At 41.8% G+C, this 21,679-nt stretch overlaps 1 protein-coding gene across 1 annotated transcript in view; it reads right to left on the bottom strand.

The window, feature by feature from the left end:
• LOC149157509 (uncharacterized) overlaps positions 1 to 21,349 on the bottom strand; it is a 113,181-nt gene extending 91,832 nt beyond the window's left edge. Inside the window, exon 1 of the mRNA XM_089433710.1 lies at positions 21,294 to 21,349. Within this exon, the coding sequence (XP_089289836.1) occupies positions 21,294 to 21,349 (56 nt within the window). The remainder of the gene's footprint in view (positions 1 to 21,293) is intronic.
• Positions 21,350 to 21,679: the final 330 nt, after the last annotated feature.

Here is a 21,679-nt window from a genome sequence, read left to right as displayed (position 1 = left end):
CATAGTTTGGCGCTTCATCTCCTAGGGTTAGGTTTTTGGATGTTTAGGGTCTTCCATTGTTTCTAAAAAATAAATAGGCCTTCGAGCCTCATTTTAACACAGTTCAGAGGCATGTAGCCGCCACATATCTTCTCAGAGATAAGCTACCATCGCCCGAGTCTTATTTCCATTATGGTTGTAAGCATATTTCCATATTTGATATTAATGAAATGAAGTGTTATTTCTACTGAATATTTGTATTTATGGTTATATCTGTAATTTTTTTCATTCATGTTTAAATTTGGATCAGTGTTATGAGAGCGGTCTTCTTTTTCTCTGTTTTTATTTTGCATGTCCCCAAAGAGTTCAGGATATAAGGAGTTAGGTCTTCAACTAGTCGAACCTTTGTAAGATGAGCCTCACAAATCTTGACGGCCTCCCATGGCGGATGAAAAGAAAGACAAGGGGGCAGGAGATCCTATCAAAATCTTGCTCGAAGAAGCCCTCAAGTGACAAAAGAATGCAATGATGGACAACTTTGCCCATATCCTTCAGCGACTGCCTAAGGGCGATGGATCTACTTTTGGAAGCTACTCTGGAAGTGCCGCACCCTTTAAGGTACAAGTTAAAATTGACATCCCCATATTTGAGGGTCGGATAGATCCATATGTTGTAGATAAATGGTTAAATCTACCAGAAGGATATTTTTCCGTTCATGATTTTTCCATCCGGGAAAAGATCACTTTTGCACTTCTCAAAGCAGCGCTCCACGTCAAGGACTGGTGGGAAACCTATTGTGAGTAGAAGGAGGAAATTATGAACTCACTATTTTTAGCCGCACCCACTTGGAACTCTTTCCGGGATCCCATCAAGGAGAAGTACTAGCCTATTAGGAGCTATGAGGATAAATACATAAAGTGGACAATGTTGCGACAAGGAAGGGACCAAGATGTGTCGGAGTTTACCAATTTTTTTCATACCCTTCACACGAAGCTGGGTTTCAAGGATTCTAAGAAGCATTTGGTTCTCAATTACTGTAGTTTCCTGCATAGGTACATCTAGGACGATATGGAATTCCTGGACATATCCTTGCTCAGCATGGCATACCGATATGCCGTCAAGATCGACAAAACTTTTAAACAGAAGAAGCGAGACTTTGGATCTACGAATTTGAAGCAAGGGAAAGGTTCCCCCAAACCACAGAAGAAAGGATAAAACCTGAGTGGGGCATCCCAGGAAAACCTGCCAAAGTTGCAAGAAAAGAACAACACCGCGAAGCCAAAGAAATACACGGGAAAGTGGTGAGTTCCATAAGATCTCCACTCACAAAAAAAGTGAGTGTCTGGCCAAGCAGTCACTGGTGGCCGAGCTAAAGGTTTTGGACTCAGATGCATGTTCCAACTCTAAGTTAGAACCTGACAAGGGGAATGAAAAAGGGAAGCAGATTATTGATGCGGAGCCCAATGCCACCATTTCCACTATGGAGATCCAGAAGGAGGAATCCGAAGATCCAGAGGAGGAGGAGCGCCTCTTCCACTATTAGATGTGGGTAAAGGGTTCCCCACTGCAGTTCATTGTTGACAACGGGAGCCAAAAGAACTTCATTTTGGAAGAGGTCGTCAAGCAGCTATGCTTATCGACCACAACACATCCACAACCATTCACCATCGGGTGGCTTCACCAAGAAAGAGATCTTTGCGTGAGCAGGAGTGTCACCTTCCATACAACATCAAGGCCTTCATGAATGAGGTATTATGTGTGTTGGATTATTGGGGCCTGACCTAGGTTTGGAGTTAATTAGCCAAACAGATTCCGGTACTACTGGCCCTTTCGGAAAAACTCCGCAGAGCACGGACAGAGGTCTCACTTGAAGTAGTATGGGAGGGTGCTAGAACTAGGTTTCCGCACCCTTGAGATGTCTGAGAGGTTCAACTAGTCCCACTATTCATCCCTGTACACAGGTCATTCCGCGCACTTCCCTATCCCTTACACCCTGATACAATTCCTTCATAAAACCCTAACCAGGGATTGTGGAGCTTCCGCGCTGCTAGAGCCACGCTCTGTGCTATTACCCGTGATCTTACTTATCTTCCTATTCCAGTTAATTATCTTTGTGTACTTGGATGTCTTATGTTATAATTAGTTGTACAAAACCTTCAAATAAGTTCTCATAGCATATAAATAGTATACTCGTAAATTATATATATTAAAATAGAAAAAGATGCACAAAAATATGGTAAACTTTCTCTTTATTGATTCCTCCAATGATTACATACTCAACCTGCCCTACGCAGTTAGTTGTAGGGGTCCGCGGACTTATCTATGGACTACTATGCCTTTTCGCACTCAGCTATAGAGCCTTTCCCTACTCTATGACCCAAACGACACACTTTACACTGCTCCTCAATCCCTTAGACTTCTCTTTCTCTTCTATCCTATCTTCTCTCTATTACTTGTTATACACTTAGAGCCTCACTCTATTTATACAATCCCATGGTCCGCGAACCATGGGTAGGTATATCCAACTGACATTACATTACAAAAACTAGGGTGGACAACCCTATGAATCCATTATAATTTTCACGCCCCGCGCTCGCAACTCACTAAGCTTTTACAAAAAGATTTGGTCAAAACTTGGGCTTTAAGCCCTAAAACCTGCCTTGGGGGCATTCCATGCCCAATAGGCCCCCAACACAAACACCGTGACTCTTGCTCGAGTCACTCTATCGACGCGGAGATCTTTGCGTGGAGTCTATCCAATTCTGCTCGAAATGTAGAAAGGTTGGCAACGCACTGAGCTGCTGCGTGCTGGATCAGCTGCATGCGTTGTTTTGACACCGTGGTGTCAGAAGTTCTTCTTTGCATCTGTGCATGTATCCCCTACATGTGGGTGAGCTTGCCCTCAATTTTTATTGTGATGGTGAAGTCCTTTTCGATCCAAGGCTGAATGTGCACCTTCAGGACTGCTTCCTTATGTCGTGTTGTGTCAACCTATTCTTTCAAGGCTTTGGCCTGTTGCATTCATGCGAGCCTTCAAGTGAGGGCCACTGTTTGTACAAATCCTCTGATTTTTTCATACTGTTGATGGAGTTCTCCTGCCTCTATCTCTAAGCTCTACATGTTGGGATACTCCTGTAGATTTGTGAGGACCTCAAATTATTCTTCCAACATGTTGGTGCAGTCTCGCACTGCACTGCCAATTTCTTCCACTCCCATTGTATTAGTGCTAGCACGCTGTTCTTTGACTTTTGGAGGGGTGTACGGCTGTGCCTTTAACTGCATCTCAGCGATCTGAAGGTTCAGCTCCAGCTAAACCTTTGTCATTTCCTCCCTCGCCTCACGCACCCCAGCTGCTAACCTATGGATGTCCGCCTCTGCTGGTGTGTCTGTTGGGATGGCCAGCTCTGGGAGGCTTTGACAAGCTTCATCTATTGCCTATACTAGCTATCGATTCTGTGACACCACTTCATCATGCTACAAGCTCAACTATTCCATATTGATCTTCTACTCACTGAGGACTTGCAGTGCGTGGCTCTCCCTAGCCTGTAGTTCTACATTTATCCCATCCTGCAGAAAATATAAGGTCTCCCGCGGGAGTGCAACCATGTTGATGTCGAGACCCTTTAGTGCGCTAATCGTAGTTTTGTCGACCTCATTTGGTGTCATTATTTCCCCTACTAGAAGCACTATGGTATTTTTCACACAAGCGTGCAACATATGTTCCGCTGCCGCTGTTCCGACTACGAGGCTAGTCAAAAGGGTTCCAGCCAGAGGATGGCACACTGCAACTCCTGCAGCTGTGCTGTGAGGGCCTCCAACACAATCAGGTTCTCCTGTATGAAATTTTGAAGGGCCTTAGAGGTGACATCGCGCATTGTCTCACCAATGTCGTGCAGATCACCCTCAGTTAGGGTGATCGGGTCAATAAACAACTTCGATGCCTTGAACTTCTTACGTAGCCCTGTTTGCTCAATTAGGTGCTGGCACTTCAACTGTGTTGACATGGTTTGTGGGTCCACACCTCCCTCTCCTTCCTCTGCTTCCTACCCATGTGAAGGTGACATTTGGCCTTCGCGCGCCTTCGCAGCTGCCTCCTGCGTTGTTGCTACTACTACGGCCTTCTCCTATTCAATTTTTGTTTGTGTAGCGTCTCGTGCCACCCGCGCTTCTGCTGCTGCTACCCCCTTCCTTCGTTTTTATGCCAACTGTGCGATGTGCAATTTGGCCTCTTCTTTCTTCCTTTGTGCCGTCGACTTCTCTATCTCCGTGATGTTTTGGGGCGTGCCACTCTCGCGGCCATGTCCCCAGGACATTAAAGATGACATCGTCTATGTATACAAAGGGTATCTTCCTCCATTGTTTGGCAGGGTCCTTGCACACTTTGATGTATATGCTATGGATGTCTACTTAAAATTCTGCAAAACTCTACAAGCTGTTGTAGATAGTGGGTGACAACCGTAGCTTGTGGTTGATCCCCATTCTAAGGTTCATCTCCATGAACGCCCATAATATTTTACTATTGTGGATCCTATTGACATCCTTTATGGCCCAGAGTGAAGCATACTTCGCGGCCTCCAGCAGATCCCTGTCAATTGTGGGGAATTGACTATCTTCTAGCAATTTCCCTACCATGAGCACTATGGATAGTAGAAGCCATACATAGTGGAACGTTTTGTCCTGTTCCTAAGCTTCACGAAAATTTTCCAAAAATTCCTTGCAGAGGAACTTGGATCGATTAAAATGAACACCCTCCGTGCACTGTTCAGCAACTGCTACCACTGGCGTGGGTACCTCGTCTGTGCAACACTTGTGCATAACCTTACCAGCTAGTATTTGGGTGTTACAGGGAAAAGTGTCTATGCAGAACTACCAATCCCACTAAGGCGGGTAGCTACCTTAGAAACAAACAAAGTAAAACTACTTTCGTTTTCCTTTATGAAAGATAGATGAGAGAAGAATAAAGGATACCAACCTCTGTCTTGCGCTTGGTTCCTTGCTCAATTCCTCTCTCTTCTGATAGTCCTTTGCTACTTGCTTTCTTGTATACCCAGCTTCACAGAGTACCTGTAGAATCATAGCAGCATAAAACTATACGAGAACATGTATCTATTATCATAAACAATCTAGGATCATATGTAAATTAACCATACAAATGCATGAAACATAAATGACACAAGAGTATGGAGGAAAAATTGAATAGATTTATTGATAATCAAGAAAGAGCCAAGAGAGTTACAACCAGTTGTTCTGACCCAGCATCATCCTCTCAGCAAGTAAGCCCTTCTTCACCTCATGCAAAGCTTAGATCACCCAACACTATGATGTTGCCTAAAGAAACCAACAGCAATTCCTTACAAGATGCAAAATTCCAGCCTCCAACCCCCTGGATCTCTGGGATGAGAGATCTATATATAGATATTTGTAGAGGTGTGAGTCAGCTCTGGGTTTTTGATTAATGCCTTTTCTCTGATAGTTCTTGATTCCACTTGGAGATCTCATTGATCTCTTACTCATCCTTGGGCGATTCTGAGAGGCAAGTGTCACAGGAGAAGTTTCTGGAATATTCCATGATCATCCACCTCGCAAACTGTCTCTGTCACTTGTCTTTTCTCGACCATCCACCCCATAGAAGGGATTTTTGAAATGCAACACACTTCCTGTGTGTACAAGGTGAGATGCATCGCACCCTGGCCATGGAGCAAGTTAAATGATCCAGTTTTGACCAGTTTTGAGTAGTTTTTCATGGAGAACTTCTGGGAGATGATGTAATCAGTTTACCTTGTTCTTTTAGGGGTTGGAACAACACCTTTAGGGACTTAGGAGCCCTTAGTTTATGGACATTTATGATTGGGGTTGTAGTGCCCAAAAATTTCTATAATAGTTTCCCCCTAAAGCATGAGGTCGTTAATCTTTCGATGTCGGGTGAAATGCTTTATCATGAGGATCCGAAGTTTTTTCAAGCTAGAAGGCAACCTGTAATAAGATACAATACAATACATTATCTTCATAATATTTTCATGATCTAGCTGAGGCAGGCATTCCCATGCTTAGCTTTATAAATTCATTTTCCATGTACATGAGACAGACAATCATCTGAGTGTAGACTAATGATTCTGGTAGAGCCATCATCCCTTAGATTGGATGATTATCTGTGCAGCAATGATGTACATTTGATGACTTTATTTTCCTGAATGTATATCGTAGCTCGGATGGATGAAACTAGATCCGGGGTCTTCAATCTCGTTCGATCTTCACTCAAAGTACAAGTTGATCCATGTGAGAGATGTTCTGTAGTTGAACATGGAAAGACATCGCCTGATTACCAGCCAATGATGTAAGCCGTTAACAGGCGCGAGAGGAATCACCGATAATGATGATGACCCTCAAGGTACTACACTACAATTCACGTGGTGTGAATAAAGGACTTGGCATCGAACACCACGCAAAATCTTTCGGTCGAAGGCCATTGATGTAAACCTGTCGTCGGAAGTGAGAAACTTGCCATTGAGGCATGCAAGCTTCAAAGTATTGAAAGGGTTGTTCCTAGATCCACTTCTTGGATAATGAGCTGATGTCGACAAGAAACAATCCGTCATAGGAAGGCCTTAGTGAATCCCACATCAATGACACAGAATGGAGAAAATGATTTTAATGGAGGTGAAAATGATCTAATGATATAAGGTTCAGGGTGGTGGTCATGTAAGAATGGAGTGTAAATGTATTGCAGTGGGTGAGACACAGGTGAATTCTCTGAGCGACTTCTCTTGAACATATCGGCCACACTGACATGATGGATTGGTAGCATTACCCCAAATGTGGATGGTGTGACGGAACCATGGTGATGTGACCAGTGAATGGAACAACCCAACCCGACTTGGATGCAGAGTGAAATTGTCATGTTCAAGAGCGACTTGCTACCAACAAAGTTTCTTTGAGTTTTCTTCCCAATTTTTCCCCAGTCATTGTTGACCAGTACCTCTTTATTTTTGTCAAGCTTGAGGAGGATAACATATGCTTGTTCTATAATTTTCCCTTCAGGCAAACCCATCGCTATGTTTTAACGAGCATAGAGATAGTGAAACTTGTTCTTGTCTGTTATGGACAAGTTTGTCACTATTAGGTTTTAACGAGTTTAATGACAAAGATAACTCTGTCCTTTTCAATTTTAGAGAGTTTGAAAAGGGATGTAAAGGAAACTCCAAAAGTCCTTTTTCATCATCTAATCCCTTAAGTCCGAAAAAGTATAAAATAATACAGAAGGGATGAATTTTCGGTACTTTTAACGAGCCGAACAGAACAAGCGCTCGATCTTTTTGTGTAATAATCCCTCAGGTCCAAAAATATTAAAATATAAAGGAGGGATAGCACTTCTGGTCGCTTTAACGAGCTGGAGAGGCCAATAGCTCAGCAATCTTTTCATATTTTATGAGTCAGTTGAAAAGAGCTTAAAGGAGACTCGTTTTTGAGGAACGAGTGATAAATTCGGGTAGCAGCCGATTCCAGGTAAGGTTTGGAATTTTCCAATCATGGCAGTGTCACAAGGATGGCTAACAAGATCACTCTTCGCAGTTGTTCCTCAAAAGGGGTAAACAATCAAGTGGAGGTGAATGATATTCCAATACAGAGTGGAGGTGATGATGAGAACACGACCAAGGCTTCAAAGGCTGAAGTAATACATTCATGATGGTTATTTCCTGGAAATTGGTTCATTTTTTAATGAGCTTAAATGCTGGGGGAAACACTTGCTCATTGCTTATGTTTATTTTTTAACGAGCATGAAGTCCGCGTTAAAACTACTCGATTAATCTAGTGGTATAATAAGAATGTCTCATATATGAAAATGGCATTATTTCAAAGCTTTGCCCCACATATTTTCTTTATGCAAGTTAGGAAACGACCGATCCTACAAGTTTAAAGGGTTAGAGGACCTACAAATTTAAAAAATAAATGGTCACTCTTCGCTTGCATGCCAAAAGGTTTGCATGCCCCCAGGTATAGAGACATAGAGTTTCAAGGTTACCCATAATTTCGCAGACAAAACATTTGTTTTGCCAAAAAGGCCTACTTCTTTCAGGTTACCAAAGATTGTTCTATTCACAGCGCAAACAAAACACTTCTTCGGCAACGTTTACCGAAATAGACAAAGGCGAGTGGCACAGACGCCTCCACCCACATAACTTTGACGAGGGAATCTTGTTCCAGTCCAACCCCCTTTTCCAATTGCGGATGGGAGTGTCATACTAGTCATATGTCCTTCGTGGAAACCTACGCTATACCTGAAGTTTTCCTGTCGAAGCAGACTAGGGTGCATGCCCCCTGGGTTTCAGTCATGTCCCCCGAATCACTCGCGCTCATCAGGTGGACGGACTGGGGATTGATGAGACATTCCTTGCGTGAAAAGACCATTCATGGATGGTATATGACTATTTGCTATGCGTGAACCAGGGAATGAAAACTGGTCTACGAGCTTGACCACTCTTTCTTCATGCGGAAAACACATTACTCTAAAGAGTGATGAGACAAGGGCTCCCATGCAATAAATATGGTCTCGTCCAAGGAGTAGATTATAATCCAGGGGTCCTTAGACTACCATTACATTCATGTGAATGGTTTTCCCTCTCAATGTTATGGGCACATTGGGAAGGATCCCTAACGGTCGACTGGTTCCTTTGTCAAAGCCTGTTAGATTTCTCATCTCAGGCAAAAGCGATGGCAAACCAAGCGCTTTCCAAGCAGTCGAGGAAAGGATACTCACAGAAGCCCCTTCATCTATGATGGTACTAGCCATAACCATTCTATATACTTGAGCGATGATTCATAATGGTATACTAGCCGGTAAATGGGGTCTGCCTAGCTGATTCCAGTCGAAGGAAACAAGTAGGTTGCTTGGAGGTGGGACCGAATAGACGGACGGGTATGACTCTGACGAACTTCCTTCCTGCGGTAAAGGAATGGGTAAATTGCCCCCATGTTCATCGAAGTCTGTGTTTACGAAAAGAATTTGGACGGTGTCATCCTTGTTCTCTTCGGTGACTATATCATCTGAAGATAAAACCTCTGAAGGCAAGACCGAGTCAACTGCCGCCTAGACCTTTTGACTTTCTTTTGCTATGGGTTTAGATGGTTTATCTTCAATGATAGACGCTTCGGCCGACCACCTGGACGGGTTAGCCAGATTTTCAACTAGTGACAGACTCGGTTTCTTATATCCAGGAGGAAGTCGTAACGGTGAAACCGGACGATCGTCCAAAACTCTTTTAGCCTCATCTAAGAAGGGACAACTGTGGACGGCATGATCGCCTTCACACAGTTTACAAGGAAATTTGCACTTTCATTTTTGTCCAGGGGCTTCACTTTCACTAGTCGACGGTGTGTTTTCAACATGATCATCAGAGGTTGATGACACCTGGTTGTGCAAACGAGGATACCAGTCCCTTAAGATCCGAGGGATGCAAGGACAATCTCTATGATAGTGGTCTCCTTTGCAAATGACACATGGCGATTTAGGCCTGGTCGGTGCAGTGTGTGGATTTTCGCTAGACGACGCTTGGTTACCCCTTTTCGCCTTTAGCTCCTTCTTCTTCTTCTCTTTCTTCTTCTTTTCCTTCTTCTTCTCTGGTACTTGATTTTTTGATTTACCAGCCTCATCAAGCAAAGAGGAAGGAGGAGAAAAAGAATTGAATGAAGTAGAGGGTTGAGGGGTAACTCTGGAATTGTCTAGTTGCTGACTCGATTGTTCAGGAATTGCGGTGTTCTGAATGACGGAGGTTGAGAAAATCCATATGGGCGAGCCGATTGTCAATCCTGGAAGCGACAATGTGGCCATATGGGGTGCACCAACATCTCCCCAAGAGGAGAAGGGACTAGGATTTCCTCCAAGGGGAACTCCTTAGTTGGTGGACTCCATTTTCTCAACCCAAGACCAACGTAGGAAAGGTGATGATTATTCCGTTTAAAATAAATTTTAGACGCTTTCACACAACTTGTTTTTTCAATTTTAAAGAGTCGAGAAAAAACAAAAGATGACTCTAGTCGCCTTAGATTTTTAATGAGCCTGAAGCAACAAGTGCTTAGATGGACCTTTTCCGTTAAGGAGTCTGAAAAGGAACGAAAGGGATTGCTCTGGAAATCTAGGCAGAGGGATTACCAAACCAATCGCAAAACTGCAGAATACGTTTTATGGTACGGCAGTCAATCTTCCCGAATGTTGTGTTCAGTGCATTGCGATCGATAGGGTGGCAAACACGGCTTCCTATAGATAAAGGATTAAGCCTATTGTGGTCTCCCAAAATATACTCGACTGTACGTGGGAGCACAAGTCCATACTGGCACTTATCATCTCAAAGTGGAGGAATCACCCAACCAACAGTGAGAACAACAGTTACCAAGCTTTACGACGCCGGAATACGTCTCTAGCCTAGACTTCTAGATGTTGTGCGTTAGGTTCCAAAGCATCGTTAGATTCATTAAATTTATTTTATAGTTGATCTTGCTTAAGAAATTTGTCTTTCAGGTTCACCGCATGATGTAGATGTACAATTCCTAAAATGCAATCTAAGATGATAAACAGTCGTTTTATCTTCTTTGTGTAATGAAAATCCTAGCTACTAAGGAAAGAAAGACAGAATTCTTTCAACAAAGAGCAAAGATCACATATTATATGCACCGTCCTAAATCAAACCAATCAAACAGTATAAATGCAAATGCACATGTATGTATTTGTTTTCAGCCTTGTTAATATGTGAATGATAAAAAGAAAGCTAATGCGCAAATCTAAATTACTTTTCAAAGCGACAATTACTAACAAGTTTCTTTTCAAAATCAAAATGAAGACAATGATGACACTTTACGATTTGGAAATGAAAACGTGCTTTCGACAGTAGAGAAACTACTAATTCAGATCAAATACAATAGTAACAGGGTAATCGACTATCAAGAGCATTCAGACTCTCTTCTATGACTTAAAACGACACTTGCGACACTTTCAAATCAAGAAATGACAGTATAATTACGTTACTTTTTTGCAAAGGAGAACTGAAAATGACTCAACAAATACACAAAAACATTTACAGTTCTTTGCACAATGGAGGTGGAATAACAACAAGGAAAGGGGTTTCAAACAGAGGTGTACTGACTACAGGCAACAAAACTCTTAAATAGATCTGAAAAGAGTGAACACAGAAACCAAAATTTAGGAACAATGCCTAGTCCGATCAGTGCACTTGTAACACAGTGAACTTGAAATGCAGCGCACCTACTACACTCGGGAAGTGCGCGGAATTTGAGATTCACAGAACAGACAGTGCATTGGACCAGAGACAAGACTTCGCTTGGGTTCCGGGTCACATTTTGCAGTTCAGTTCAGGGATTTTGGCCAAGCAAGTGGTAATCAGTAAATCAATCACAGGGGTAGATCCTGTTAGCGCTTGAAATTTCACCTCAGGCTGAGAAAGGCAAACTCCAAGGCAACATCAAACCACTTAGCCTCGTAGCTAGCCCTACGGGGCAGGAGAGGGCTCTCTCTAGTATATCTCAGCAAAGATCTTCAAAAGGTGGAGATAACCAATAAATAACACTGATTTTAGGCTAGTAAACTGATAAAAGGTTTGATTTGATATTTTTAGGATTTTGGTGGAAAATCGGGGAAAGGCAATTTTGGGTGCGGGGATTGGACACAGTTTTTGCAGGGGGTTTTTTTGGGCAAGGTAGGAGACTGTATTGATGCCTTTGAAAGAGTCAGATGGGAAAGAATGACTGATGAGGAGCTAAGGAGAGCAAGTAAACACCTTGAGTTCTCCTTAAACAGATGAAAACATTGATATTAGGCAAACTTAAAAGCAGAGCATGGCAATCATGAATTCTACTTTAACACTTAATTTGCCTAATTTACAGAAGGAAAAGTAAGGAGATGATTCACATAACAAACTTACAAGTACAAAGAGAAACACACCATCAATACATGTAACCACAGGAATCCCAAAAGGACTGCAAAACCCTGGTCTTTCTTCCTTTGCCAAAAATGCAGAGATACAATGAGTAATGCAATAGAAGCTTCTCCCTCAAGAGTCCAACCATGAAAATGACCAAGAAAGTACATAATATAGGCAATCTAACATCTTTCCTTGCCTCTAGGGGTCGATCTAACTATCCTAGGAGCTGTTTCAACCAATTCCAAACTGAGCACTAAAATCTAGGCAGTCAAAACAACTTACCTCTATAAGCTAGGAAACCAATTCATTCATTAAATTTTTGCCTATTTCATGAATGAATCTTCGGGAAGAGATAAATAAGTGTCAAAGTATCATAAAATTACATCATTTACAACAATGAGGATCAAAATCCACTCCAAAAAGTCAAATCCAGTCAAAACTACGTTTTGCTGAGCTGTAGGTGCATTTCTGTGAAAATTGCCCAACGCGTAGCGCCCTGATTCTGAACGCGTAGCGCGCCTTTGGAGCAACTTTTGAGGCCCTTCCAGGTGTCAAAATGAGGCAAAAGTGGGCTTGCTGGAAATCTCTAGATGTCTAATTTCGAGCCCAAGTGGAATTTCTGAATTTGGTGTCCATTTGCCCCTCCACAATTGCAATCTCCCAAGACTGCTTCTTGTGTGTCAAAAAAGTGGCAGAAAGTCATTTTTTGCTTGTTTTTTGACCTTCTGGAGGCTCAAAACTTGATGAAATCTCTTGGTAATTGCTGAGCAGGTGTATTTTTGCATGAAAAACCAAAAATAATGAGTTTTCCTGAAATGGAGTTGCCCATCTAAAGGGTCGCGTGCGGCGCGCTACGCGTTGGTGAAGAAAACCTGTTTTTGGCACAAACAATTCACAATTGACAAAATTTTCTCCAAATTTCTTGAAATTTGGGCTGGGAGTCCCCAATCAAGTACCATGCTCATTCGAAGAGGCTTTGGCCAAAATTTGGAGTGGATCGGGCCTTTTTCGTCGTTTTAGTGCCTTGGCCAACCTCCTTGGATCTGGCGATTGTATTTTTAACATTTCTTTAAAACCATGACACCTGTGCAAAAAGTGAAGGAGGTTTTTCTTCCTTGGCCTGTTGTAGACAAAAACCTCTCTCAGTTTTCCCAAATTCATCTTTTATTACTCTGAAACATCTTTTGAGTGAAACTGATCCCGATGTGTGAAACAAGGAATTTCATGGAAATGAAGCGAAATGAAGGGGATAGGGGGCTTTTAAATTCTTGGGGAAATTTTTGGTAGTGGGGAGGGATGTTAGGAAGTAGGGGAAAGTGGAATCTCAGAGATTGAGTGAGGGGAAGGGGTCCAAAAGGGAAAAACACAGGCCAAACCTAGAAAATTGCCAGGTTGTAGCTAGAAACTATGGTTTGTGAGAAAATGAGGAATTTGGGGAATCTCAGTGATGGGAAGCATTTGGTAAGGTACTTTAAGGATAGGGGAAGGTGTATGAACATCTGGATACAATTTTTTCTAATGATTTGACCATTCAAGAGAAATTAGCTTTCAAAACCCTAGGAGAGGGAAATGACCTTGCCTAGGTGCAACTGAAGCATGAACAAGGTGTAAAATGACTCATTAGACACTAACATGATAATGAAAACCCTATGAATGATGATAAAATCAGCTGAATGGTGACATGGACCAACATTTGGACAACTTTAGAAGGAGTGAAAGCAAACCCTAGACCTAATGCCTAGTGACCAAATTTTGCTTGAAAACTCTCTGAAATGACAAAATTTGACCTTGACACTCTGAGATCACTTTGTAAGAGAATATTTGATCACTGGAGGAAGGCTGGAAATACTAACACTAACATTGGCTCCAATGGGGATGGTAGCTCCTTGGAGGTGCCAAGAATGACAGATCTCTGGAAGAGCTAGGCAGTGCCTTCATCCATTGGGCAATGGAGTCAAAAATTCAAGCTGAAATGCATGATTGAAAACTGATGACTTGACAACACAAATTGACTCTCACTCAACTAAAAACTGACTCAATACTTAAACACAACCGAAAAACTGGAAATGATGCTCAAAGGGGAGCTTATTCATCAAAACCTACTCTAACAGTTTCATTCATCACCTGATCAAGTGAAATGAAACAACCAATGCAACCAAGTAAGTATCCCGTCTGCTGGTTGAATTCTCCACAAGTTCTCACTTATGAATAACAAGAGAGAACTACTGAAAGGCAACTCCCATGACAACTTAGAAACAGATCCGTTGAATGATATGGATTCACTATCCGCCTCCATAAATACTGCATAAGGATCTTGAAGTTCATGCACACTCGGACTTAGCTCATCCAATGGATTACTTCTCTTCTCCTCATACCATGAATGCAAACTTTGATCTGAGTCTTGTGATGAGACCTCTGCTAAAAATGACAAAGAAACTGGCTGCCGGATCAAATTCATATCAGCACATGTTTCAAGCTCACATGTAGTCAATGGAGAAAGACTTTGACTGCAAACCTCATCCAAAATATCAGCTATTGGATCATGAAAAACTTGAAAAGACTGCTGTAATGTATCCATTGAAAATGTATGACATCCTTCTAGCTGTTCATATTTTTCTTGAGATATTTTACGAAGATTCTACCTTATAAACTGAAATGTTTCGAAACAAAAGGGTATAGAATCTTCCTGCATCATCAAATCATGTATTTCGTCTTCCACAACTTCATCTGTAATCTGCCCTTCAATTTCATTTGGTGGCTGCAAATCTGATGCTACAGGTTGCTCAAGAATTTTGTTATCTGTCTCATCCTCAACATTAACACTGAGAGATTGTTGATTTGTTATAGGCTGTTCATTTGAAGATTTACTATGCAATCTACCCTTCAAAAAATGAAATGATTCAAAACAGAATGGTACGGAGTCACCTTGAATCATTAAATCATGTGTGTCCACTTCCAAGTCTTCGGCTACAACTTGACAATCAATGGCTTTCGGGGATTGCAAATCTGAATATGAGAAGTCTTGAACAAAATTTTCATTGCTCTCAAGATGATTCAAATCAAGACTTGTTGACATTTGATTTCTGATTGCATGGTAGTTATCTCTGATGAACTGAAACGAATCAAAACAAAAAGGCAAAGATCCTTCACTTACTTCAAAATTTGCTGCACTTTCCTCATCACTGTCATAGCTGATATGTGATGGCTGAACATTGTATTCAAGCTGCTGAAAATGAACTTCTTCCTCCCACAAACTAGCTGTTGATTTGTCTGCAAGATTAGCTTCTGTTTGGAGAACATAATCATCATCATACTGATCAAACTGAGGCAAATCATCAGTATAAAAGACATCATCAAGCATACATGTCATATCAACAGATCTCTCTTCTCCAAGATGATCTATAAGACAATCATTATCAGATCTATGACAACTAGGATAAGAAACAAAATGTTTTGGATCAGCAACTTGTTCTTCTTCAATCAACGAGCCATGAGTTTGAACATCATGATCATTCCTTGGGGTGATCCTTTGCATCATCTCTTCTACTACACTTACCAAAATGTCAAGCTTTACCTCTAGAGATGTCGATTTTTCCGGATCTATGTTTTTCATCTCTTCTTCCTTCATTCTTGCCCTTCGGATCAGCAAGTGAGCCTCTACATTTACTGCACTGTTTTGCATCTCGTGAAGTGTTGCAATATCCCTTTCTCTCAGCTGAAACTCCATCTCCGGATCAAAGGCACCCGGATAGTGCAAGAGAGAAGATCTAGGAGAAGGTCTTATATCAACTGGCATCGAATAATAAACTTGGTTAAATCTGGCAGAAAATTGTTGTACTGTCTCCCCTGGTAATCTTTCCAGCTGGTTATACTCTTCTACAATCAAGAAAAGGTTTTGCCCAATCATCCACCTGTCGAGAAAAACTTTGACAAACTGCTGGAGATCTGAAATGCTCGCATCAGGCAGGGCTTTGAACCAACTCTTGACTTTGGCTTGCAAAGAAAGAGCAAAAATCCTTATACTAACATCTTCATCATCAACTTCAAAAAGATCTAGAAAAGTCTCAACATTATGCACATGTTGCTCGGCATTGACATTCTTACATTCACCGTCAAACCTCGGCAAGTATAGATCATAGTTTTGGGGGAAAGCATGAAGAACAGAGGGTAAAACAAGAGGTTTATACCGATCTGGAATTTTACAAGGTGTAGCAGTATGTACAGCAGGTATAGGATCAGTCTTGGTCTTTTGAGGTTCATCAATATGAAGATGATCATCACAAAATTTAGAAGAAAGGTCTTGATCAAGCTCAAAGGCATGCAAATCTTTGGTATTTACAATCCTCAAAGGGAAAGAATCAACTGTAGGCCGAGGATCTCTTCTCAAATACAATATACTTTGCAAAGCCTTCTTGACATTCTTGGGAAAAGAGAAGAAATAATTTATGACAAAGAACAACATGTCTTGGATGCAATTCCAAATTGAATACCTGATATGTTCATATTGTCCTTTCATGTTTCTGCTGGTCGGGATCATCCTCCAGTGGAGTCTTTGGATCTGATCTTGAAAATGATTTAGAGTCACCAGGTGAATGATTTCAGCCTGTGAAAACTCTCAACTAATCATCCAAAAGTTCAGAGTTTACAAATGAACTGGGGTAAAATACAATCGAGGTGGCTGTATTCACAAGCTCACAGAGATTGACTGAAGCAGCGTTTATCTACTTCCGCTAATGCAAAGCAAAAGCGTTTCGAAGGCTACCTGGCATAACTTCAGGCTCCGTCTAAGACTTATGAAACAAACACATCAATCAACAGACAAGTTTGTTCTCCCCAGTATGGTCGCCAATATGTTAGCTCTTGAAATTTCACCTCAGGCTGAGAAAGGCAAACTCCAAGGCAACATCAAACCACTTAGCCTTGTAGCTAGTCCTACGGGGCAGGAGAGGGCTCTCTCCGGTATATCTCAGCAAAGATCTTCAAAAGGCGGAGATAACCAATAAATAACACTAATTTTAGGCTAGTAAACTGATAAAAGGTTTGATTTGAGATTTTTAGGATTTTGGTGGAAAATCGGGTAAAGGCAATTTTGGGTGCGGGGATTGGACACAGTTTTTGCAGGGGGTTCTTTGGGGCAAGGTAGGAGACTATATTGATGCCTTTGAAAGAGTCATATGGGCAAGAATGACTGGTGAGGAGCTAAGGAGAGCAAGTAAACACCTTGAGTTCTCCTTAAACAGATGAAAACATTGATATTAGGTAAACTTAAAAGCAGAGCATGGCAATCATGAATTCTACTTTAACACTTCATTTGCCTAATTTGCAGAAGGAAAAGTAAGGAGATGATTCACATAACAAACCTACAAGTACAAAGAGAAACACACCATCAATACATGTAACCACAGGAATCCCAAAGGGACTGCAAAACCCTGGTCTTTCTTCCTTTGCCAAAAATGCAGAGATACAATGAGTAATGCAATAGAAGCTTCTCCCTCAAGAGTCCAACCATGAAAATGACCAAGAAAGTACATAATATAGGAAATCTAACATCTTTCCTTGCCTCTAGGGGTCGAGCTCACTATCCTAGGAGCTGTTTCAACCAATTCCAAACTGAGCACTAAAATCTAGGCAGTCAAAACAACTTGCCTCTATAAGCTAGGAAACCAATTCATTCATTAAATTTTTGCCTATTTCATGAATGAATCTTCTGGAAGAGATAAATAAGTGTCAAAGTATCATAAAATTACATCATTTACAACAAGGAGGATCAAAATCCACTCCAAAAAGTCAAATCCAGTCAAAACTGCGTTTTGCTGAGCTGTAGGTGCATTTCTGTGAAAATTGCCCAACGCGTAGCGCCCTGATTCTGAACGTGTAGCGCACCTTTGGAGCAACTTTTGAGGCACTTCCAGGTGTCCAAATGAGGAAAAAGTGCGATTTTTGGAAAGTTCTGGATATCTACTTTCCAGACCAAGTGGAATTTCTAAATTTGGTGTCCATTTGCCCCTCCAAAATGGCAATCTCCCAAGACTGTTTCCTGTGTGTCAAAAAAGTGGCAGAAAGTCATTTTTTGCTTGTTTTTTGACCTTCTGGAGGTTCAAAACTTGATGAAATCTCTTGGTAATTGCTGAGCAGGTGTATTTTTGCATGAAAAATAAAAAAATGCCAAGTTTTCCTGAAATTGAGTTGCCCATCTAAAGGGTCGTGCGCGGCGCGCTACGCGTTGGTGAAGAAAACCTGTTTTTGGCACAAAAAATTCACAATTGACAAAATTTTCTCCAAATTTCTTGAAATTTGGGCTAAGAGTCCCTAATCAAGTACCATGCTCAGTCGAATAGGCTTTGGCCAATATTTGGAGTGGATCGGGCCTTTTCCGTCGTTTTAGTGCCTTGGCCAACCTCCTTGGATCTGGCGATTGTATTTTTAACATTTCTTTAAAACCATGACACCTGTACAAAAAGTGAAAGAGGTTTTTCTTCCTTGGCCTGTTGTAGACAAAAACCTCTCTCAGTTTTCCCAAATTCATCTTTGATTACTTTGAAACATCTTTTGAGTGAAACTGATCCCGATGTGTGAAACAAGGAATTTTGTTGGAAATGAAGTGAAATGAAGGGGATAGGGGGCTTCTAAATTCTTGGGGAAATTTTTGGGAGTGGGGAGGGATGTTAGGAAGCAGGGGAAAGTGCAATCTCAGAGATTGAGCGAGGGGAAGGGGTCCAAAATGGCAAAACACAGGCCAAACCTAGAAAATTGCCAGGTTGTAGCTAGAAACTAGGGTTTGTGCGAAAATGAGGAATTTGGGGAATCTCAGTGATGGGAAGCATTTGGTAAGGTACTTTAAGGATAGGGGAAGGTGTATGAACATTTGGATACAATTTTTGCTAATGATTTGACCATTCAAGAGAAATTAGCTTTCAAAACCCTAGGAGAGGGAAATGACCTTGCCTAGGTGCAACTGAAGCATGAACAAGGTGTAAAATGACTCATTAGACACTGACATGATAATGACAACCCTATGAATGATGATAAACTCAGCTGAATGGTGACATGGACCAACATTTGGACAACTTTAGAAGGAGTGAAAGCAAACCCTAGACCTAATGCCTAGTGACCAAATTTTGCTTGAAAACTCTCTGAAATGACAAAATTTGACCTTGACACTCTGAGATCACTTTGTAAGAGCATATTTTTTCACTGGAGGAAGGCTGGAAAGACTGACACTAACAGATCCAAGGAGGTTACTAGAGCCACCACAAGGGAAATTTGAGAGTTTGTAAATCCGTTGTTTAATTCATAAAAGAAACCCAGAGATTGACTGAAGCGGCATTTATCTACTTTGCATTTGCATAGCAAATGCAGTTCGAAGGCTACCTGTCTCAACTTTAGGCTCCGTCTGTAAGTTTATAAAATAAACAAATGTAGATAAATAAACAACCTAGTCGCTCCCCAGTGGAGTCGCCATTTTGTTATAGGGAAAAGTGTCTATGCAGAACTACTAATCCCACTAAGGTGGGTAGCTACCTTAGAAACAAACAAAGTAAAACTACTTTCGTTTTCCTTTATGAAAGATATATGAGAGAAGAATAAAGGAGACCAACCTCTGTCTTGCGCTTGGTTCCTTGCTTGATTCCTCTCTCTTCTGATAGTCCTTTGCTACTTGCTTTCTTGTATACCCAGCTTCACAAAGTACCTGTAGAATCAAAGCAGCATAAAACTATACGAGAACATGGATCTATTATCATAAACAATCTAAGATCAGATGTAAATTGACCATACAAATGCATGAAACATAAATGACAGAAGAGTATGGAGGAAAACTTGAATAGCTTTATTGATAATCAAGAAAGAGCCAAGAGAGTTACAACCAGTTGTTCTGACCTAGCATCATCCTCTGAGCAAGTAAGCCCTTCTTCACCTCATGCAAAGCTTAGATCACCCAACACTATGATGTTGCCTAAAGAAACCAACAGCAATTCCTTACAAGATGCAAAATTCCAGCCTCCAACCCCTTGGATCTCTGGGATGAGAGATCTATATATAGATATTTGTAGAGGTGTGAGTCAGCTCTAGGTTTTTGATTAGTGTCTTCTCTCTGATAGTTCTTGATTCCACTTCGAGATCTCATTGATCTTTTACTCATCCTTGGGCGATTTTGAGAGGGAAGTGTCACAGGAGAAGTTTCTGGAAGATTCCATGATCATCCACCTCGCAAACTGTCTCCGCCACTTGTCTTTTCTCGTCCATCACACCCCATAGAAGGGAATTTTGAAATGCAACACACTTCCCGTGTGTACAAGGTGAGATGCATCGCACCCTGGCCATGGAGCAGGTTAAATGATCCAGTTTTGACCAGTTCTGAGTAGTTTTTCATGGAGAACTTCTGGGAGATGATGTAATCAGTTGACCTTGTTCTTTTAGGGGTTGGAACAACACCTTTAGGGACTTAGGAGCCCTTATTTTATGGACATTTATGATTGGGGTTGCAGTGCCCAAAAATTTCTATAACATTAGGTCACCACTCTCACTACTTTATCATTGATGCTGGATATGGCGTAGCCCTTTTTCTTCTTCGCTAGCTTGTACTTCTTCTTCATGGCCTCCGCAATGGCCAAGTCACTGCTTTTCCCTTCTAGGATGTCCACAGGGTCCTCTCCTTTGCATGGGAGTAGAGAAATGCAATGAATCAAGTCCACCGTGATGGGGATGGGCTCCTCTAGCCACAAACACCCATCATGCACCAGGTAGAGCAACTACCTGATCACGAAAATTATTATTGGGATGTGGTGGAAATTTGGAACCCAGAGCAGGTTAAATAGCCCGGCCTTCTCCATGTCGCACAACCACTTTTGTGGCTCTAACACTGTAACCCCTGTCGCGGTGTTCTACTTGCTCTTCATGAGGTGCGAGGTCTCAAGGTGAGGGAACTTCTTGTGGTCAGCGAGGTCCCAATATTCGAATTTTAAGCTCGACACCCATCCCACATGCATGCCCTCAAAAATAATGTTGTCTGGGAGAAGTGGGGTCTAGAGCGAGCTCTTGGTCTCATCAAGGTCCTTGAGCACTTTAGCCTTCCCTTTTTACAAGGGAACATAGGTAGGTAGCTTTGTCGGGGGGTGCGCGGGCTCAACTTCCTCCTCCATGCCTTAATCCTCGTCGTCTTCAATAATTAGGTCCTCTAGGTCTTCTTCTTCTTCATCGGTCTCTATGGTGATGGTTTTCCCCTTGTCCTCCATTGAGATCTTTGTGCACAATGCGTTCCACGGGGACACATGTATGGGAACCATCGCTTGTTTGTCCTTCTTGGGTCTTGGCATGTGCGGTGATTTTGGGATTTCTTCCACAATCCCGGTGCCTTCCGGAGCATCCCCCATAGTCAAGGCCTACATGGCCTCTTTGGCAGTCAATTCAGTTATTTCCATGACTTCCTCAACTGCTGCCATCGTGTCTGTGTAGAAATATATCACTCGTGAACTTAGGGGCTTAATCAATGCTTACCACAAAACAAATAGGGCTCTACTTAATCGCACAATTCGCAAATGACCAAGTGTTGTTTGCTACGTAGCCCCTTGTAATTTATAACGATTTTTGAGTTTGAATTCGACCATTCCCCCAAAATCCAGCTCATTAATGCTCCATTGGTGGCATATTTTCCCAATTATTGCCCATAAATTGTGTCTTAAATGCCTGCCGCCCACTCCATTTTGTCTCAAGTCGAGCATCCATCATGAATAGTGATTTCAACGGTCACTTTCGGGCGAACCCGCACAACA

The sequence above is a fragment of the Pinus tabuliformis genome, chromosome 5_2 (genome assembly GCF_031772625.1).
Source record: "Pinus tabuliformis cultivar Carrire ecotype Pingquan chromosome 5_2, CPIR1, whole genome shotgun sequence".
In the NCBI taxonomy this organism is placed as follows: Eukaryota; Viridiplantae; Streptophyta; class Pinopsida; order Pinales; family Pinaceae; genus Pinus; species Pinus tabuliformis.
The sequence above is the reverse complement of the archived record's forward strand: the minus strand, read 5'-3'. Positions and strand labels throughout refer to the sequence as shown.